Here is a 19,694-nt window from a genome sequence, read left to right as displayed (position 1 = left end):
GGGCCCACGATTCAAGTTGTTACCAATGCTAGGGTGAATTAGAGTGATTGAGATACCATGAAAAAAAAAAAAAAGTTGAAAAAGAAAAAGAGAAAAAAAAATGGTAGTTACCAAAAAAAAAAAAAAAATTGAGACCAGACCATTTGACCAAAAGGAATAAATTCAATAAAGTCGACCACTGGTACCCTTGTATATGCCAGTTGTGTTGACCTAGAGTTAGGTTATCGACCACTGGTACCCTTGTATATGCCAGTGTGTTGATATTAGTCAGACTAGTATCTCAATCCATTAGGATAGGTTCATTTTGGCGGAGGCCTTCAGACAGATATGGGAAACGCCGTTCGCTTAGTAAACATCAAAACCATACATGTTTTTCTATATCCATCTTCTTGATCTATCCATGTGATTAGTTTTGACTCCGAATATGATGTCCATAGTGCAACTATCTGAGTAGAGCTCTGTCACTTTATATGAATTTTAGTATGCTTGAGTGCAAACTCGTGTACATCAATTGGAATTTCGCATCAGGGTACTTCTTCCTGTAGTCAATAAGTATGCCAACCAAGGAGATTCTTTAGTGCCTTCCAAGGTTCTGCGTAGATAGCTAAGGTCTGGAGTACAGGTTTTGTGGGTATATCTCTGGTAAACCCTCCCGAGACTATAACTCGGCCACTAGGGCCACCTAGGGGTTTAAAGGCTTATTGCATACGATAAATGCAATCGACGATGCCTGCGACAGTGAGTTAGGATTTTATTTTGTAGTTTTGATTTGCTCGGGACTAGCAAATAATAAGTTTGGGGGTATTTGATAGACGCATTTATGTGTCTAATATAGCCCAATTGTATATTGTGTTAGTACCCATTTTTTGTACTTATTGTGGCTTTTTATGTCCCTGTAGGTATTTCTGGAGAAATAAGCTTTTGCGGCGAAATTGGCTAAAAAAGTGGTTTTTGCGCTCGTGGGAGAAAATTACTATACGGACTCTCACTTTGGATAAGGGGTAACCTAATTACTAAGGGGTGACCTATATCCAGGCAGCTGCTAAAGGGAGACCAGCCACAGATAAGGGGAGGTCATCTTCTCAAATTCAAAAGAAAATTTTGGCGAAAATGAAATGCTTCACGAACAGCAAACAGGGTTGGAATTTTGGGGCCCTTTGGGACAGATTCGATCACCAAATTCGTTTGGGCTGGATGTTAATGGACTAAACAGAGTTGGTACATGCGTTTTTATCAATCGAAATGGGCTGGATAATCCGGGCTGGATAAACAGAGTTGGTACAGGGATACGTATCTTCCGGATATGTACAGAGAATGGGTAAAGGATTCAGGGAGAGTTTCACGCTAGTTAGACTTTTACTTGGTCCTGTTCTAGTCTTGATAAGAGTTTGGTGGCAAATATATAGCTAACAAACGCGTACAGGGAGATTAGAGAGAGATATTTTCTCAACAGCGCAGAGAAGAGAGAAAAAGAAGAAGTCGGATTCACTCGAGATTTTTGGGGGTTTGGTAGCTATATAAGTGTTGGTTCGAGTCATAAGAGGGGTTAGAAAAGTTTAGAGACAAATAGGAGAGAGTTCAGAGCCGAAACGAGGAAGATACCATTGATTGTTGCTGCTGCTGATGTTGTTCAAGGAGGAAGAAGAAGAGGAAGAACAGACCTGCTAAGACAGTCGTTCTTCATCAGTCTTAAAACCAGAACACGCTGTGTCGTTGTTTACAACACACGGCTTGTATCGTTCTTTCCAGCAGCTTACACCCTGTGTCGCTATTTACAACACTTTAGTTCTATCGTTTCTTCTCAGCACTTACACCATTTGTAACAGTGATGTTGTAACACTTTTACAGCGTTGCTAATTCCTATTTCATCATATAATCATCAATAAAAACACCTATTTTAGCCATGAATTTATCTTGTGAGTGTGTTTTTGGGATGAGGAGCTAAACCCATTAGCCGAGACGACGGAGGAAGCCATTGGCACAAAATTTATTGGTATAATTCTAACTTTTACATTTATTTGCAATATTATTATTTGATTATTTGCACGAATTAAAATTGAATTAATAGTTTTTATTGAGTAATTGTGAATTGACTTGATGAAGCATGTTAGGTTTTAGTAACTTTTGATGTTTTATACTTTTTAATTACAATTATTACTTCAAAAATTTATTTGAGGCAAATATTAGAATTGATTTTAAAGATAAAATTGCATAAGAACTATTTAGAGTTTACTATTAAAATGGTCATTGGTGGAATCCTAGTCTTGGTGTTTTTCTCTATAACTTTGAACAACTCTTTTTATTTGCCTGTTTAAATTTAAATCTAAAAACTGTTTTCTTCACAAGTCTGAAAAGACCCTGTTTACCACTATCTCTACAACCATTTGAAATACATCAGACAACCCCCACTTTAGACAACATAGGGTGAGAGGCAACAATAGACATCTTTCACATACAGGGGTTTAAGTCTAATTATCAGTGACTTTTATATAATTTATATTAAATTATAAGGTCAGAAGTTTAATGGTGTTAATTAGGAATTTAAAATTTTACCAAATAGCATCTAACTAATGCTCGTCGTTGACAAAAAAAAAAAAAACTGAAAAAAAAAGCAAACGAAAAAATCTAGTCAGATTTAGGCACCGTACATAAATTTATTCTTTTTATCCCGAAGTTATGGCTTCCTCCGCTTAGAAAAAAATCATTTGGAATCTCTTGAAAGAAATTTTGAAAAAAACAATTAACCCACGGTGCAAATAATGTGAATTATGAATGTAATTAAATTTGTGCGTAAATTTTGTTTAGTGGGGCATAAAAAATATTAATCACTTTGGGACAAAAATTTCCGAGGAACTTGTAGTGATTGCCATGTCTATGTCATTACAGGGATATCCAATTTCAAGGAACTATAGGATCCTCACTACTGTATCCACAATTTCACACGCAATCTGCTAACCGATCATACATTACTATTATAAAGAGAACTACCTTAGGCATCGTAGATGAACAGTAGCTGAAGCTATAATTTCTGAACTTTCTATTTTGCCCTTGATTTTATCTTTTCATTCCAACCTTAAGTGAATAAATGGGGGTATTAGAGTAATTTACAGGAACTGAATTTTCAAACTCACCAAAAACATAATCATAACCGTCAAAAAAATAGATCTAACGAGATTCCAGTTAACAAAATCATAACCGTCAAAATCAGAAGCTTAAAGAAAAAATATCAAAATCAAAATCAGAATTAAAAGAATAATCCCATGATTGAAAAATTAAAGTCTATACGTAACCTTAGAGTCATCAATCCGATCGAAGTCTATTGATTACATTAGCCAAAAAAATGAAACCGAAATTTTATCTTCCCTGCATCTGACGATTTTTTTCTCTAAACTCGGCAATGAAATTGGTTAATTAATAAGAATGAAATTGAAACTGCACAATTTTTATTTCCCTAAACTTCTTCTATTCAGTTTTTCAATCAACTAAAATGACAAAGAACAAATTTGAGAGAACAACAACAAGTAACAACGGTTGATTCAAAAAAAGGTAACCGCGGCAGATGGAGAAAATTAATAGGGCTTAGTCCTAATAATAATAATAATAATAATAATAATAATAAACTAATAACTAGATAAAGAATATTACGTTAACTAGTTGGAAGCCTAACAAGCTAAGCTCTAACAACGCACTACTACACGAATTGAACAGGTTGCCGTGCTAACCTACCAGCGAGCCTCGTGGATAAAGAGTATTATTATTAATAATAATAATAATAATAATAATAATAAGAGTATTACATAAACTAGTTGGAAGCCTAACAAGCTAAGCTCCAACAACGTACAATTACATTAATCGAACAGGTTGGCGTGCTAGCCTACCAGCGGGTCTCATGGGTAACCTAGCTTACCAACATATAATTATCCAGGAACTTTCTTCTTCACCATCTCCATCTTTCTAACCTAGATTTGCTCGGTTCAACCGGGTAGATCTAGAGAATCTTAACAAGTATATATTTTAATAGTATGCAATTACAATCAATAAAACTATAATCCCTATTTAGGTGATTATTATGTTTATTTTACATCTTATTTTACTTTTATATCTGATTGTCTGTTCTAGACAATTAATTACAATTTCATACAGCCTTCTAGGCGTTTCCAACGATTCTCATAATCGTTTCAAACACATATTTGAGGGCGATCTGCATTGACTTGACGAAGATCTACATGTGGATCCTTGGCGACAAGATTTGATCGCGATTTCGATCAATTGTGCTGATTACTCCTCTTTAGGCTCATATAGTCTTATTGAAGACAATAATTTCTCAGTTAAGAACAATATTGACGAGATTTTCAAATGGTGGATTCTAAATTCTCGGACCATCAATCGAATTCCTCAATGAAGTACATGTATATAATCCTTTTGTATTGTGGTATTTTTCCATGTATTTCAATTTATAGGTCGTATCTCTTTGATGTAATTGCATGTATTCATGGCTTCCAATTGGCCATTGTAACCCTTCTAACCTCAATTAAATGAGGTATTTGAAATAAAAGTTTGGGGCAGTAGCTCCCGATTCCTTCAAAAAAAAAAAAAAGTCATATTAAATGGCCAAAATACCCATCCTTTCTTCCACCAGTTGCCATGCATGAGGTTATTGTGCGATTCTATACATTGAGGTCTGACTTAATTAACACACTCCCATTTCGTAGCCATTGATATAAGCCCGTGCATAGATCCTGGCTACGCCCAAATGAATAAATTACACTCTCTTAATTCCTTGAGGTGAGTGAGGGTCACAGTACGTGCATAGCACGTGCGATCTGCTTGTTGATTTATAATGCTAGACACTATTATATAGACAAGTTCATACAACTTTTCTTGTGGAAAGCATTCGTCGAAGGGTTATGGACCCTCGACAACTCCATCCAGATCCACTCCATCGACTACAACATCTACACCAGCTCCAATTGTCATCCGAAGATTCATACTTGCCTTTTGCTTCACTGTCATGTTATTGTAATCCCTCGACAAGCCAATCCTGCAGTATTCGAATCTCCGGGTATCGAATACCCTCTTATAATAGCCCTTTAGTAATTTAATAAATTTCATGTTTTAGAAAAAAAACAACAAAAAAAAAAGAGCACTAAAGACTAAAGTGCAAAATAGGAGTCTCTCTAGAGCACTTTTTTTTCTTGTTCCCTTCCAATTTTTAGCTATGGATTGGACCAACCGACTAGATATTTGGAAGAGACATTTATGCTGGTTGGAACCCCACTAACCGTGTCTTAGTTGGTGTCTTTTTCTTTTCTTTTTTCTTATCCTTTTTTCTTGTTATCAATTATCTTTTACAAGAAACTCGTGTCCTTGGAATTTAATAAGAAGCATTGAAATTTGAGACCTACCACCACTGACCAGCTAGATAGATAGATGGCTTTTGTTTTGATGCCTGGAAATTGGTCACTCACATGTTGGTTTTTCCTTCTTCTCTTTTTGACTGTTTTTAAGCCATATATTTAATCTCTTTCACCAAAAAAATCTTTCTTTTGGAAGTGGGACATTTTTCTTGAGTAAAGAAATATAAAATTCTTGAGACGAGTTTCACAATCATGTTAGTGATGTTTATGTACTAATTCTCCCTTTCTAATGGCACTTTTCTACCAATTAGAATATATTTATATAATGGTTGATTGTGCAACAATGTAGAAGTGGAAACCAGTTTGGCTCCACCGGTTTGGCTCTTACCAACGGTCGAGGAGGAACATTAGTCTTGCTGAAGGCCTTTGTCTATAAGAAAAAAAAAAAAAAAAAAAAAAAAAAAATGGAAACCAGTAGACGAATTGAACATATTTAAGAGTTAGAAATGTGCTAGGAGGAAAATCCACTTCTAAGAAATTTCTACATCCACCCAACCATTAATTAATATGAGGCTTATATTTTTTCCGCTTAAACCCCATGAACTTCCATATAATTATGGGAATAAAAAAATCATATTCATTAAACCTGCTTTATCACTGTGTGGATAGTTAATTTAAAAGCATGTGTGGTTGATAGAAGTAAAAATGTTTCTGCTTCTCCAGAAACATAAATTAATCCCAAAAATTAAAAACAAATAATAAAAAGGTTTTCATTTTAAAAAATAGTTTAAAATGCGTTTTGACTTCTAGAAACCGAAAAATGCCTTCTTCAGGTGTATCTAAATAACCTCACGAGATACGAACATAAATACATGACATGACAATCGCTTAAAGACCCAAAAAGAAAGAAAAAAATCTAGAAGAGGAAACTAGTCACTAGTGGAAATCAGCAGTTTCGCGACCGACAAAGCAAGTCATTTAATTCATATCAATGACTTGCTTTGTTGGTCGAAGAAAGAGTTGTTGTTTGAGCATCTTTTTCAACTATGACGTTTCTCTGGGGGTCGTTGAAAATTTTATATTAACGACCAATTTTAATGGGCAAAAATTATGACTGTCTTCAGTCAGTCATAGATATAAATCTTAATATAAAAAAAAAAAAGATTCAGATTGACTGTCTGGCCTGACTGAATCTGACTAAATCTGAAATGAAAACCAAATTCAAATGAGAATCAAATGAAACTCAAATTAGAATTCAAATGAGAATCAAATAAAAATGAGAGTCAAATTAAACTTGCACACAAATAATCAATCAATTTAACATTCATTGATTCATTGGTTTCAAATTACACAAAGGATTAAAATCTGTAATTCTGACAGTGTAATCTGTAGTTCTGACCAGTGTAATCTGTCCTATGCAGTTCTAACCAGTGTAATTTGTAGTTCTAACCAGTGTAATCTGTCCTCTGCAGCACTGCCTCCTCCAGGCTTGAATAGTAACATTCATTGTCCGCACCATTTCCTGCCTCCTCCAGCCAGTTAACCATTGAGTTCCAGAGCTTTCACAAATCTTTGTCTGCAAGAACAGAAACCTAATCAATGACATTGAAAACAATGAAGTGGCCAAGGATGCAAGCAGTTTAAACAAAGCTTGTGAGTTTTGCACGCATAGCCAGATTCAAACAGTTTAACAAAGTTTATGATTTATCTAGCAAGTGGTATCTCAACTGCTTACTTTCCCTTGGGGTTTAATCCTTAGCGGAACTAATCTGCAAGCACGTCCTAGTCACAGATGTTTCGAAAATTTTCAGGGAATAACTTCATCAGCTTGGTGTCTTCGTAGCCATGGATTTAGACTTTGTAGATTAATTCAAGATCCAACTTTCAGTACAAAAGGCATATATATAAGCTTTTCCCATATCTTCACCTGTAATTAGAAAATGGAAAAAATTCCAAACAATTAAAACTGGTAGTGCAAAACATGAAAAATAAAATATCCAACAAGGACAAATCCGAAGACCAATCTTATGAAAAGAAAAATTCATCATACAAAGAATTCTATGTGCCAGTCAAGAATTTAGCAGCAGCATTTCCAATTCTCTGAGATGCACACCAAGCAGGAACCTCAATTAAAGTTAAGACCATGAGAAGGAAACAAAGAAGCAAACATGATAACAAGTCATGCTGACATTTAGGAACTCTATTCTAAAACTAATACATTAGTATTTAAGGATGAACAACCAAGACTAAAATATTTAGACTGCTGCATCCAATGACTAGTATGTTTGTTTCCGTTCATACGAACATAGGCTGAAAAAATATTTGCACACAATCCTAACATCTTGTACCTTCCCTACCATTAAGTAATCCCAGGTGACAAGGTTTATCTATACTTATCCCGCCCAACTAAAATGAAACCCTTCACAATGTTCCCTTCATAGTGTTTAACACACTGTCTGGTGTTTCTAGATGCCAAGTATTGATAAGACATACATCCACTAAGGTATTGTGAAGCAGTAAAGGATTTATAACAGCTTGTATACAAAATATTGTACTTCAAGAAAGAAGATTGATTGTTATCAGAAGGACTACCATTTGTAAATAACAACAAAAGATAAATTGTAATTCTAAATTGCTACTCTAGTCCTGACTTATGTTTTTCTCTATATTGCATACTCTTTTCAAAGTAACTCTCTACTTGTTTCAATGATACCAGTTTGACATATTTTAACACCACCGAATACAGAGAAGATATGTTTGCTTCTCATGAGGCTACTGGGGTATCCATTTACATACAGCACATAAAGCAAAGATATGATTTCCATAATCATTACAAACTCTTGCACTATTCTCATTTACAGTTGGTAATATGAAACCAGCTAAGTGACAAACACAAATGGGCTAATATGAACCGAACTTGTAATATAACATGAAACTGGAATTCAATTAGACTCACACTTCCAATAGTCTTCTGCATCGCATCAACACGTAAGAAACACCTTTCAAACTCCTTTTGTTCCCATCTCATCTTGAAGTCCTGAGATATATTTCAAATAATTTGATATGAATCAGGGTCACGTCATAATGACTCAACATACATAATAGCACAATCAAGAAGATTTTTAGAAGATTGCCTTCATGACATATAAACCATATAGACTATACTAAATTGAATGCACATAAACCATATAGAATATAACAAATTGACAAAAGAATCAGATTACAAGCCTCATCAGACTTTCACCTTCATAATTATCTCATAAACATCATTGAAAATGAGAGGGGCCTTTAGTCAAGAACAATCCACATATTTGTACATGTCCTTAATCCTACATTAACACACAAATCACCATAAATTTCGATAATTCCATACATGACGCTAACTAATGTACATAACAAACAAATGTCATTATAACCAAGAAAGCATTTCAACCTTCAATAAATCAATTTTCTAGAAAATGTAAACTTACTCTTTATCCAGTCTTATCCACTGATTACATATATTGGGTGTATTTTATTCCTCATTTTCTCTCTACAAAAGATGAAGGAGCTAAGTATTGCAATAACTCATTTATTCCTGATCATCTCCAGCTCATTTACTAGTACTTATATAACTCACAAAAGAGTGTAAAAAAATTGAAAACATAAGAAAAAACAAGGAAATAACGATTATAAGGATGTCGGTTGTATCTACCTATCTTTACTATAGCAGCTGGATGTTCAAATTCTAACATCTCCAGTATAGTAGCACCATCGTTGGTACATCACTGATATCAATATAAAACGCAAAGACAGAGAAGACAAGAATCCAAGATGTATAAAATGTACCACCTGCCAGCTGACTTGCTTATGCTCCTTCTGCATTCTTCTTCATATCGACTTCGACTACCACCATTTCAGTAATCAGGACTTAAACTGTGGTGCCTACCGCAGTGGCGTGAATCTCGATTATACCTCCCACGAGATCTGTCATCATATTATTCCTGACCCATACTTCTACTATCTCGACCAAAATGCTGGTCACGAGACCTGGAACTGGAATGGTTTACAATCAGCAATACCTTCGACAAGGGTTGTGACTGCTAGACCATTCCTGACTCTCTCTAGTCAAAATAACAGACAATGCAGTTATCTATATGTTCTTCTAAAGTATGAGGCAATTTACAGCTACCTTACTTATATACGACAACGGAGAACTCGGTCATAGTAGACTCAGATATGAAATTTTTGCCGTTGAGCATTGGGATCATACTTCACAAGAACCATAATTTCCCTTCCATCGACATTCCTTCCTACAAATACACACAAACAAAGTAAACAAAGCTCAAAGTTCCACAGGGATACATGGAACTCAACATCAAGCTGTTTAACATCTTTTAAAGGTACATGCTTGGATGAATATAGTCCAGCAGATCTAAAACCATATCATACTCACCATGGAAGACCACACAAACACCAAAATCTATAAACAACAAACACCAACACAACAGTAACAACCACTTAATACAGAACCTCTATCAATTCAAGAATATCCCTAAATGAAAAGGAGAAGGAAAGTTGAAAACCCATGTCTCAGATCTCTACAACAAAATCAGTAAAGTTGTTTTTTTCCATGGTCCCCAAATCAAAAATTCCCAAATCAAGCAAGAGCAACAGATATATCCTAAGAACATTAAATCGATTATAAAAGATTATTTGAAAACCCTTAGCCCAAATTAAGAAATTGAAATCTTAATAAATAAATAAAAGCTTCAATACATTATACCTGATGAAGTTGATGCTCAAGATCCGAACGAGAATGATAATTTAAAGAAGAAAAATGATAAAATCGTTTACGATAAGGCTTTAAATACTTTACTACTTTGATTCATGAGACTTGCGGTTTCCTATAAAAACCAAAACAAAAATAAATCTGTAAATCATTAAATTTTCCCAAAATTAAATTAAAATCAAACCATTTAAAACAAAATTAGAAGTAAAGGGATAAACATAATCATAAAATGAACCATTAATTTGACCTTCTTTCTGGGAAATCAGTCGATCCTTCAATTGTTGGTGAAGGTGAAACTTAACCAAATCCGGCTTCAACTGTTCGAGAATTCAACTGAGGATGATAATTGGTCTTCTCCCTACAACAAAATCAAAGGATATTCAAAAGCTTAACAACAAAAAAATCTACAGAACAAAGAGTGAAAAGGGGGAATAAATAGTTTTACATCGAACATAACAAATTTGGAGTCTGGAGAGATGAAGAAGAGAATTGTTGTTCATGAAGATCTGTTGGTTTAGACAGCGGAGGATTTGGGAGATAAAAAGAAAAATATTTTTCTTTAAGCTCGGCAGTGAAAGAGCTTCAGAGTGAGACGATGGAAAGAGAGAGAGAGAGAGAAATAAAGATAAGGTTTTAGAGGGAAAAATAAGTAACCCACGATATAACCTTTAGCATAGAAAGTGGGTCCCGTCATAGAAGAGCCATGCTCATCAGTCATAGAATGGGTCGGTGAGAAAAATGTAAAATGGGAATAAAAAATCTTATTCTACGACCAGCATTAACACTCTCGGAAATTTCATTAAATCTTTCACCGTCTTGACCGGTCCACGGTCAATGACCGCCATTGAGGGTCGAGGATGTGAGTCTTAAAACCCCATTTCCCACTAGTGAGTAGACGAATTAAACATATAGATGTTAGAAACGAGATATGCAGAAAATTCAAAAAATTTCTACACTACCCAACCAGTAGAATGTTGGAATTTCAGCTTCTTAATCATAAAGTTTTATGCTTAAACATCTTAAACATGATTAAAAGAACCCTTAGGCTGAAACATAACCTTATCCCTAATATTAACATGTTCTTTCAACACACCAAATCAGCATTTTAAGTAGCTAGAACACTACATATACCATATATACAAAAGAGATTCACAACAAGGAAATAGAAAAGCTTTGAGGTTTCATGACTTCTGATCTACTTCTATTTCCTCACCTTAAATTGATGGATAAAACTGATTTTTCTTTTAAAAGAAGTGAGGCTGGAGGAGAGTCCTAGTCATGCTTTCCACATGTCTCTCCAACCTTTCCATCATGAGTTGGAGTGACAGCTCATAGCTACATTAGACAGCTCATAGGACAACTCAAGCTAGATTAGTTTAAACATAAATAGGATTATATAAATTATTAAGACAATAATCACACCATAATCTTCATTATACTAAACTGGATTATCTTAAGCTAATCAGGCATTACCTTAAGTCAAACATGATTTGTTGCTAAACCAACATTAAGTCTAACATTCTCCCACTTTTGTTAGAAACAAACTCTTACTGAAAACTGCATGCTCAAGTCTAAAAGGTACGCTAGGATTCGACTATAGAGGCCCATACACCATTTAAGAGATGCATACGCCATTTCTACAATCAGAAAAGTAGACGAGCCATTTTAGACTCAAGTAAACTGCACTTTAAACTTTATGCATATCCTTCAAATAGATTAACCTTATGCCAAAACAAACTACACTTTAAACTTTATTTTTCAAAACCAGAAAATTTAAACTTGTATCAGTATTTATATGTTATCACCGCAAGTTTATATGCTCTCGCCGCAATCAATTATGATTTCCTTAATGATTTCGAGATACGACTCCGTCGAGACAAGTTTACAACTGGCTCAATATGAGATATGTCAAAACATTTAACATCTCCGGAGAGATACATCTCCGACGAGAATAACTGGCTCAATTGAGGTATGTCAAGACATCTAACATCTCCGAAGAGATACATCTCCAAAGAGAATAACTGTCTCAATTGAGGTATGTCAAGATATTTAACATCCCCGAAGAGATACATCTCCAAAGAGAATAACTGGCTCAATTGAGGTATGTCAAGATATTTAACATCTCTGAAGAGATACATTTCCAAAGAGAATAACTGGCTCAATTGAGGTATGTCAAGATATTTAACATCTCCACTAATTTTCCATTCCTTAAACACCATAAAAAAACAAACAAGTTAAACAACAAGAACAAGTACTCATTTAAGATAAACAAAACATTATCAAATTCCCACTGTTCTTCATAAAACTGCCATATGCAATGCTGTCAACACTTTTACTCTACACAAATAAAACATTATAATATATTCATTACCATCAGGTGCACCTTTGGGTAAACCATGATGTACAAGGATCTTTAGTTCCAAGTTTCAAAACTTCATTTCACAACATACATGCTTATTGTCACTTTAAACAGCTATATATACAAACGAAACAGATAGCATAGGAATAAGCACACATAAACATCTTAAACTTAAAAAACAAGACTCGGTATCATTGCAAATCACCTTTGGGAAGAATTGCACATGCATGAGTCCAACCAAACAAGTTTAAGATCAACATTTTATGCATAACAAACAACATTTCTATTAAACCTTTGGGTTCAATAGAAAAAGGAAAATTTAAAACAAGTATAAGATAAGATTTATTTCAAACATTACTAGTATGAATCACCTTTGGGCAGGTTCACACTTGCAACATCCAAAATAAATCACAAGCAAACCTTTCTTTGACCGAAACTGATGAAAAAACTTTGCTACTTCCTGGTCTTCATGGTTTGAACCACGAGATCTTCATTTGTTTTTACCCTAGCCACATGAATTCAATGCCTTATAGGAAGCACTTTCAGCATTGATTATATGGCAATACTTCCAAAACAACTAACCCACAGAAAAGACTTCATTCTCATTAGAATATTTTCATACTCTCAAAGTGTCACTTTGGCAATACTTAATCGAGTAATGAAAAGTACAGAGCATCTATAATCATAATTTTCAAAACCGAAAATCAAGCGATATACCTTAAATTCAAATTTGTACCTCAAAGGTAAAGTCATACTTTGAACTTGACTGATCTGATCCTGCATCCATTACAAGCAGCACATCTCTACCTTTAATCCCCAAGTATCCTTACGAAGGATAGATGCAGCAGTAATACAGGTGTGTCTGGTAATTGACTTGCGCGTGGTATCCAAACAACTATCAATAATACATGTTAGTGGGATAACACAGTTAAATAAGCATTTTTAAAAACATATGACTCACAAACAAGAAACAACCAATCATCTAAGAGTGAGCCAGTAATGATCAGCAGTCATTTGAAGACATTCATATAGACGAGTAAATTTGTAGTCAGTATGAAATCACACATGGCTTAGATGTGTATGTTCATGCAAATACACATTGAAACATGGCCACTAGACTGCTCTACTGCCACAAGTCAATTTGTCAGAGAAACTTTCATCTACCCTACGAGAGCTTCCATACATTTCTGGGAATAAGAAAGCCATATTCATTGAACCTTCTTTATTAGTAGTGGGAGAGATAATCTAAGAGCATGTTTGGATGACAGAAGAAATGTTTTTGTTTCTCCAGATGCAAAGTCAATCCCAGAAGTTAGAAAAAAAAAACTAGGCTTCACCTATTTGCCACCCACACTTTTTCTATTTGCCGCCCATATTAATTGCAAACTCTACTCGCCCATATATTTTTTCATATATCCTAAATACCACTTCTTGACATGTAGCCAAATCCAACACCAAGCAATGTCTAAAAAGAAAATATACATGTGTTTGACTATACATACTTGTCCAACACAAAATACAATTTTGACTTGTACAAATTTGACAAAAATACATCACTATTTTCATATTAAAAAAATTATTCCTATTTTCTTTTCCCATTTTTATATTATAATTATTTAGCATTACTAATTAATGGATATAGTATTAATTAAGAGTATCGTATTATCTTGTATCATCATCAACTATGTACATAGATGCTTTGATCTATTTGCAGGTGGCCATAACAATTTAAAAAAATCCAAATCGAAAATTATGGATATAACATGTTATCACGTTAACTTTTCAAAAAAAAAAAATGTTATCACGTTATACCAAAATTTCTTTTTAAATTTTTTATTATTTGAATTTTGTCTTAAAAATAGTTTCTTATGATGTCTATGATTGCAGGTTCATGTATGATTGAAACTTAAGGGATCTAGATAACCAAATTAGTGCCAAGAAATTGATTGAAAAATGCATATGCCAATATTTATTTGCATTCTACCTTATCCAATGATGTTTAAGCCTAGATCATGCAATTCTTTATAACTTAATTAACCGGTAAGAATTCATCAACTTGGGTTTAGTTCCCGACTCGAAATCTGATTCTCATACCTGGGGTCAGAAGTTTGGTCGTGAATCTTTTTGGTATACTAGCTTCGACAGACAGATATAGAAGAGTCCTAATTGCAAAAATATGACCTCTCATCTTTTTACCTCAAAAAGAGAAGACATTATAGCCAAAAATGTAATTAAGCAACACAAGTGAAAACATTATATTGATTTCATAACAGGATTTAAACCCCAAAATACATATAACTATTATAAAACCTGAACTTTCTTAACAATTTATCTACATCTTATTATCGAAGGTAAAGATGACAGAACTTGCCTAGTGAACTAAACAAAATTAGATCTATATAGAAACTGAATAGGCTGGGGAGCAAGACGCCCAAAGAAATGAATCTGCCCTTGTTATCTGTTCCCAATATTCCTGACATTTAAAGACTGAGATTCCAAATACGCGATTTAGAAATCAAGAGTTATACGATAGATATGGTGCATTGCTATAGATGGTGCATTGCTAATATACCGGGAAAAAACGACTAAGCTAAAGTACAAGTATTTGCAAGGAAAACTAGTTGGAGCTTTATGAGTACTACAGTTGTAAACCTAAATCCGCCAACTGTTGTGCAGATTGGGAACCTAAACCCAGCCATATCTTCTTGCTTTCCTCCACCTTAATATTTGCTTTAGCTTCATCAGCCTTGCCGGAGGCCGAAGATGAAAAACCTCCAACTTGATATGGTGCTCTTGAATTGATCCTATCTTTTCTCTTCGCCAAGAACCGGTGTAATGAAGCATTTCTTGAGATAGGTAAATCTGCATTATCACAAGAACATATTTCATTAAGAAAATCATCACAAATTTTCAAAGAATGAATGAAGATATTTGATATCTGCAAATGAATTACGTACCAGAAGCGTTAATGGTCTGTTGTTTTTGTTGCTGATGATGTCTAGGAGGTAACACATCCTTCTTAATAAAATCATTCGGAGCATCCTTCTTGATAAAATCATTCGGCGCGACGAAATTACTCGGTGGTTGACGAATAGTATTATTATTAATAACCGAGAATATCTTTGCAAGAGCCAGCAATTCTTGAGCTTTTGCTTCAGATAAATCATCAAAAACCACCACCTTTCCACCGTAAAATATAGTCATCGGATGTGCTCTTTCGCATTCGACGTTCTTGGGCGTTTCTAATGAACTTGGAGTAGCAGGGCCGAAACCAGTATTTTGAGGAAAGAAATCCATAACGTTAACTTGCCTGTTAGAAGACCCAGATGGCGAAAGATCCATCGCCGGAGCTCCTGCTGGGGACGACGATAATGATAAATTCATGGGTGTTGGACCAAAACTACCTTTGTTTTCTTTGAAGTACTGACTCATCAACATGCTATAACTCTCTGAGAAATTCTTGGAGTTCTTCATCTCTTGTGAAGATGAGCTTGACATGATCGAATCTATTAGATGAAGTTAAACCACGGAAACAACCTCCAAATTTCTTTGCAACTTCTTGAAACCTTCCTTGTGAAGATGAGGGGAAAAAAAAAGGTTGTCTTAATTTTCTTTGTTGGTAAAGTTCTACGAAGCTTCTCCTTCCTTTTATATTGATTATCCAGTTGTATGCATGAATTGGGGCATGTGTTATTTGTTTTAAAAATATGATTCAGGGTTCATGAACATGGCCAAGTACACATGCCTGTCTCCATCTTCTCAATTCAAATTGTATTTTGTATTGGCATGTGTTAGCAGCCAGCAACAGGGAAATATATTTATTATTAACTCCATTTGATTTCAAAAGCAAAAAAATATGTACAGTGCTCGCCTGTACCACACTACTAGGTCACCACCGCCGACATGGCGTGTTTTTGTCCTTTGGATTGGATTTTTAAAGATTTAGAGCAGCTGGATGAAGGCCGTGTTGCGGATGTAAGCAATAAGCATGGGATTGGTGTGCACCATACAATTTATTCAAAAGCTAGGAGTGTCGATTTTTCTTCTTCTTTGAATTTAAAAGTCCACAAGAAAACTCAACCTATTTACCAGGCAGGTTGTAGGGTGAGGTAACTTGTTTTTTTGAAGTGTAATTGAGATGGCTTTACACAACTAAGGAAGCTTCCAGTAGGGATCGCTTTAATTATTTATTTTCTTGAAATTTTATTGGGATCATATAAATAAAGACCTGTAGTAATAGAGTGTGGTGGATTAGATAGGCAAGTGCTTTGGTCTACAAGTATTTAAACAAGGAGAAATTGAAGTTCAAGTTTTGTTTATGAGCTCTTTGTTTATAGCCAGTTTGGATATAGCCGAAAAAAGCTGTGAATTTTTCATTTGATCAGCTATGCCATAGAAGTGCAACTGCCTCCTCATGCCATTGGCCGGCTCAGCCTCTTGCTGAACCGAAACAACCTGATAAGCTCTAAACATGGAATGAACCAATTGGCCAGAAAAGGATATGAATATTAAGTCGACATACACAGCTACCTTTCCAAAGAGGAACCTTCAAAATAGGTTTTTATCTTTGCATCTTTCGGTGTCTTTTCCACCAAAGCCGTTATATGTTGTTGTTTATCTGCCGACACGGGAAAAACGTGCAAAGACGGTTCGACTATCAAGTTCAACACGCAACGTTATGGTTATCCGTATCAGTCAAATAACTAGAGTTACTAGACTTCAACGGTTAGGTGACAATCTAGAGAGTTCCAGTTAAGAACATTGTTATTCACCCACCTGAAAAGTAGGTGATAAACACTATCTAGAAGTACATTTTTGAAGTTATATAACTATAGACTAGTCACAACCAAATACTATCCATCTGACTCCAGATTTGAGTTTGGCTTGGAGTTCAGACAAGTTAGATGTCAAACTGTTTATTTTCTCAACTTATAAGTTTTAATTCTTTTCTTACTTAGAATGCGTATTTGATTGAATTTTAATGAATTACTATATAACTTTAAAATTAGACATAATAAGTCGGATTCAAACATGCCTGTTGATTTTGAAGAGCACAATTACACAAACATTCCATTACTTAGAAGACTAATCATCCTTGTTGAGATGCTAAAAGGAATTGCATAGATACCGCCCATTGCCCAACTAAACATCATAAACAATAGAAATTTATTAAAACTTGAAAGCATAAGAGATATCTTTTTAATCCTTGATAAGAAAATGGCTATTTTATTTTATTTTTTGTGGTTGTCATTTAGATTTGGAGACGTGGTCTCCAGTTGCAGCTATCTTGAAATCATCTTTGGCTGGAATTCTTTGACATATTGTTGACAAAGCCGAAATGAGTTTCTTTTAAGCAAAAGTGAAAAGTCTACGCTCTAAACCGTTTCTTCGCGTTTTCTTTATACAATATTTTGAGGATGGCAGTTGGATCAGCTCGGTCTAAATGGTTGAATCTCCTCAAGAAGATTAGACCCGCTACATTAAAAAAAAAAATGAAAAACAGTACGAGTAGATTTTGTAACTCTAGTGCTTTGTTCTGTTTTTATATAACCTTCACTTTCTGTCAAAAATAAATATAAAAATGAAGTGGTACTTGATTTTGTAGAGCAATTGATGGATGCAGACGTGACGCTATAACTGCAGCGGTCCTTATATCTCCATTGGAGGTGTAGATTTGGGACCTAAACCGAGCCATGTCTTGCTTTCGTCCATCTCTACATTCGCTTTAGCTTGACTATCCTTCGGGGTCGAGGAAGAAGAAGCCTTAACTTGATATGGTGCTCTTGCGATAATCCTCTCTTTTCTTTTCGCCAAAAATCTTTGTAGTGAAAGATTTTTAGCTGCGGGTACATCAGATGCATTTATATATAGAGATGAAGAACCACCGGAAGCAATGGGAATGGGTCTTTGTTGTTGTTGTTGTCGCTGTTGATGGCTTGGAGGCAATAAATCCTTGCGAATCTTGTTCACAGGGACGACACTGTTTCCCTGAGTTTCTCGAGTGTTCACAATGTATGAGCCTGAGAAATTCTCAGCAAAACCCAAAACTTGTTTTGCATTATCTGCCGTTAAATTATCCAAAACCATTATCTTTCCGCCGTAAAATATTGTCATTTGAGGAGATTCCGATTTACTCTTTCTTTCTATTGTGTTTGGCGTCCGGCCAAAAGAAGCATGTTGTTGAGGAAACAATCCCATTGATTTAACTTCGGGGTTGCACGCCGACGATGAATTGCCCGTTAAAGATGCCTGTGCCGATGATGCTAGATTCATTGCTGGTGGACCAAAACCACCTTTATTCCCTTTCATATATTCGCTCAGTAAATCACATGTTTGGGAGAAACTCTTGGATTTCATCATCTCTTTTGCCGATGAACTTGACATGATTGATTCGATATTGCAATCTATCAACCTTTCTAAAAATGTAATTCAAAACTCAAGAAAATTTCTTTCTGATATTCGTCTTCTAATGATGTTGTTGTTGTAAGTTGTATGAAGTTTATGCTCTATATTTAAACTGTTTTGGTTCCTTTATATTGGTTGGTAAGTGCTTGCGCTTTTCAAATTAAACATGTTTTTGTTGCTTAAAGAAACGAATACTAGTTGAGAAGGTCAAGGACAACTAACTAACACTTTAGAGATACAGGCTAGCACAATTCAAGAAATTGGTGTCCTCCGGATTAAAAGAGCACATGTGACATATGCGCTTATCAAGATAGCGTTGCAAAAATTAAAGTCGGCAGTTGAATACTTTGGTCTTGAGTCCTCTTGCTTAAAACGAGATGTTTGTCTTGAGACTGCTTTTGGGGAAACAATGGTTCTATATGAACGGAGAATTCCAAACACGTTAAAAACGGCCTCTCACGAAATCATTTTTTTTCTTTTTTTATGGGTTCCAGTGGGCCCGTGCCCTCGGAAAACATGCAGGAGATGGGGTTGTGTGTGGCGGTTTTGAGCTGGTTTTTTTCAGCTCGGTTCGTCAAGAATTTTTGTTTGGGAAAATATTGCCGGGTCCAATGGGGTGTAGATCCACTGTACTAATACAATAACCTGTCAAATATTGAACTATTTTCTTCATTAAGTTTTTGATTAATATTTTTGGTCAAATTATCACACGGTGTGCAGAGGTCAGGAGCCCCATTTCTATCTAATTAAACTAACTTAAACCCATGATTAGGCTAATTTAAAACACTAACAGTCTACAATG

At 35.0% G+C, this 19,694-nt stretch overlaps 2 protein-coding genes and 1 long non-coding RNA gene across 11 annotated transcripts; all 3 read right to left on the bottom strand.

Moving 5' to 3' along the window:
- Positions 1 to 6,623: 6,623 nt before the first annotated feature.
- Positions 6,624 to 10,732, bottom strand: LOC113326045. 9 transcript variants are annotated; one of them, XR_003348261.1, is made up of 10 exons: positions 10,574 to 10,732; positions 10,376 to 10,486; positions 10,123 to 10,243; positions 9,529 to 9,649; positions 9,052 to 9,392; positions 8,828 to 8,889; positions 8,602 to 8,686; positions 8,314 to 8,394; positions 7,093 to 7,284; positions 6,624 to 6,933 (listed from the first exon to the last, which is right to left on the bottom strand). It is a non-coding gene; the product is annotated as an uncharacterized LOC113326045 (long non-coding RNA). The 9 variants fall into 9 exon arrangements; XR_003348262.1 differs by having other exon boundaries at positions 9,052 to 9,436; positions 9,529 to 10,243; XR_003348257.1 differs by having other exon boundaries at positions 9,529 to 10,243.
- A 3,983-nt stretch (positions 10,733 to 14,715) lies between these two features.
- LOC113326132 (protein TIFY 10a-like) lies at positions 14,716 to 16,242 on the bottom strand. The gene is made up of 2 exons (XM_026573920.1): positions 15,445 to 16,242; positions 14,716 to 15,349 (listed from the first exon to the last, which is right to left on the bottom strand). Exons 1-2 carry the CDS (start codon positions 15,983 to 15,985, stop codon positions 15,126 to 15,128), a joined length of 765 nt encoding a protein of 254 aa, XP_026429705.1. The 5' UTR covers positions 15,986 to 16,242; the 3' UTR covers positions 14,716 to 15,125.
- A 1,397-nt stretch (positions 16,243 to 17,639) lies between these two features.
- LOC113326780 (protein TIFY 10a-like) lies at positions 17,640 to 18,976 on the bottom strand. Its single transcript, XM_026574431.1, has one exon. The coding sequence runs from the start codon at positions 18,869 to 18,871 to the stop codon at positions 18,137 to 18,139; it is 735 nt and encodes a 244-aa protein (XP_026430216.1). The 5' UTR covers positions 18,872 to 18,976; the 3' UTR covers positions 17,640 to 18,136.
- Positions 18,977 to 19,694: the final 718 nt, after the last annotated feature.

Source organism: Papaver somniferum, unplaced genomic scaffold, assembly GCF_003573695.1.
Source record: "Papaver somniferum cultivar HN1 unplaced genomic scaffold, ASM357369v1 unplaced-scaffold_10, whole genome shotgun sequence".
NCBI classification, from domain to species: domain Eukaryota; kingdom Viridiplantae; phylum Streptophyta; class Magnoliopsida; order Ranunculales; family Papaveraceae; genus Papaver; species Papaver somniferum.
Note: the sequence above shows the minus strand (reverse complement) of the source record. Positions and strands in the feature narration are given on the sequence as shown.

Bases quoted from the DNA above. Each gene is read 5' to 3' on its own strand.
- LOC113326132 (XM_026573920.1), bottom strand. From the start codon at position 15,985: ATGTCAAGCTCATCTTCACAAGAGATGAAGAACTCCAAGAATTTCTCA. The intron at 15,350-15,444 runs GTACGTAATTCA...GTGATAATGCAG, and splicing joins ACAGACCATTAACGCTTCTG to ATTTACCTATCTCAAGAAAT.
- LOC113326780 (XM_026574431.1), bottom strand. From the start codon at position 18,871: ATGTCAAGTTCATCGGCAAAAGAGATGATGAAATCCAAGAGTTTCTCC.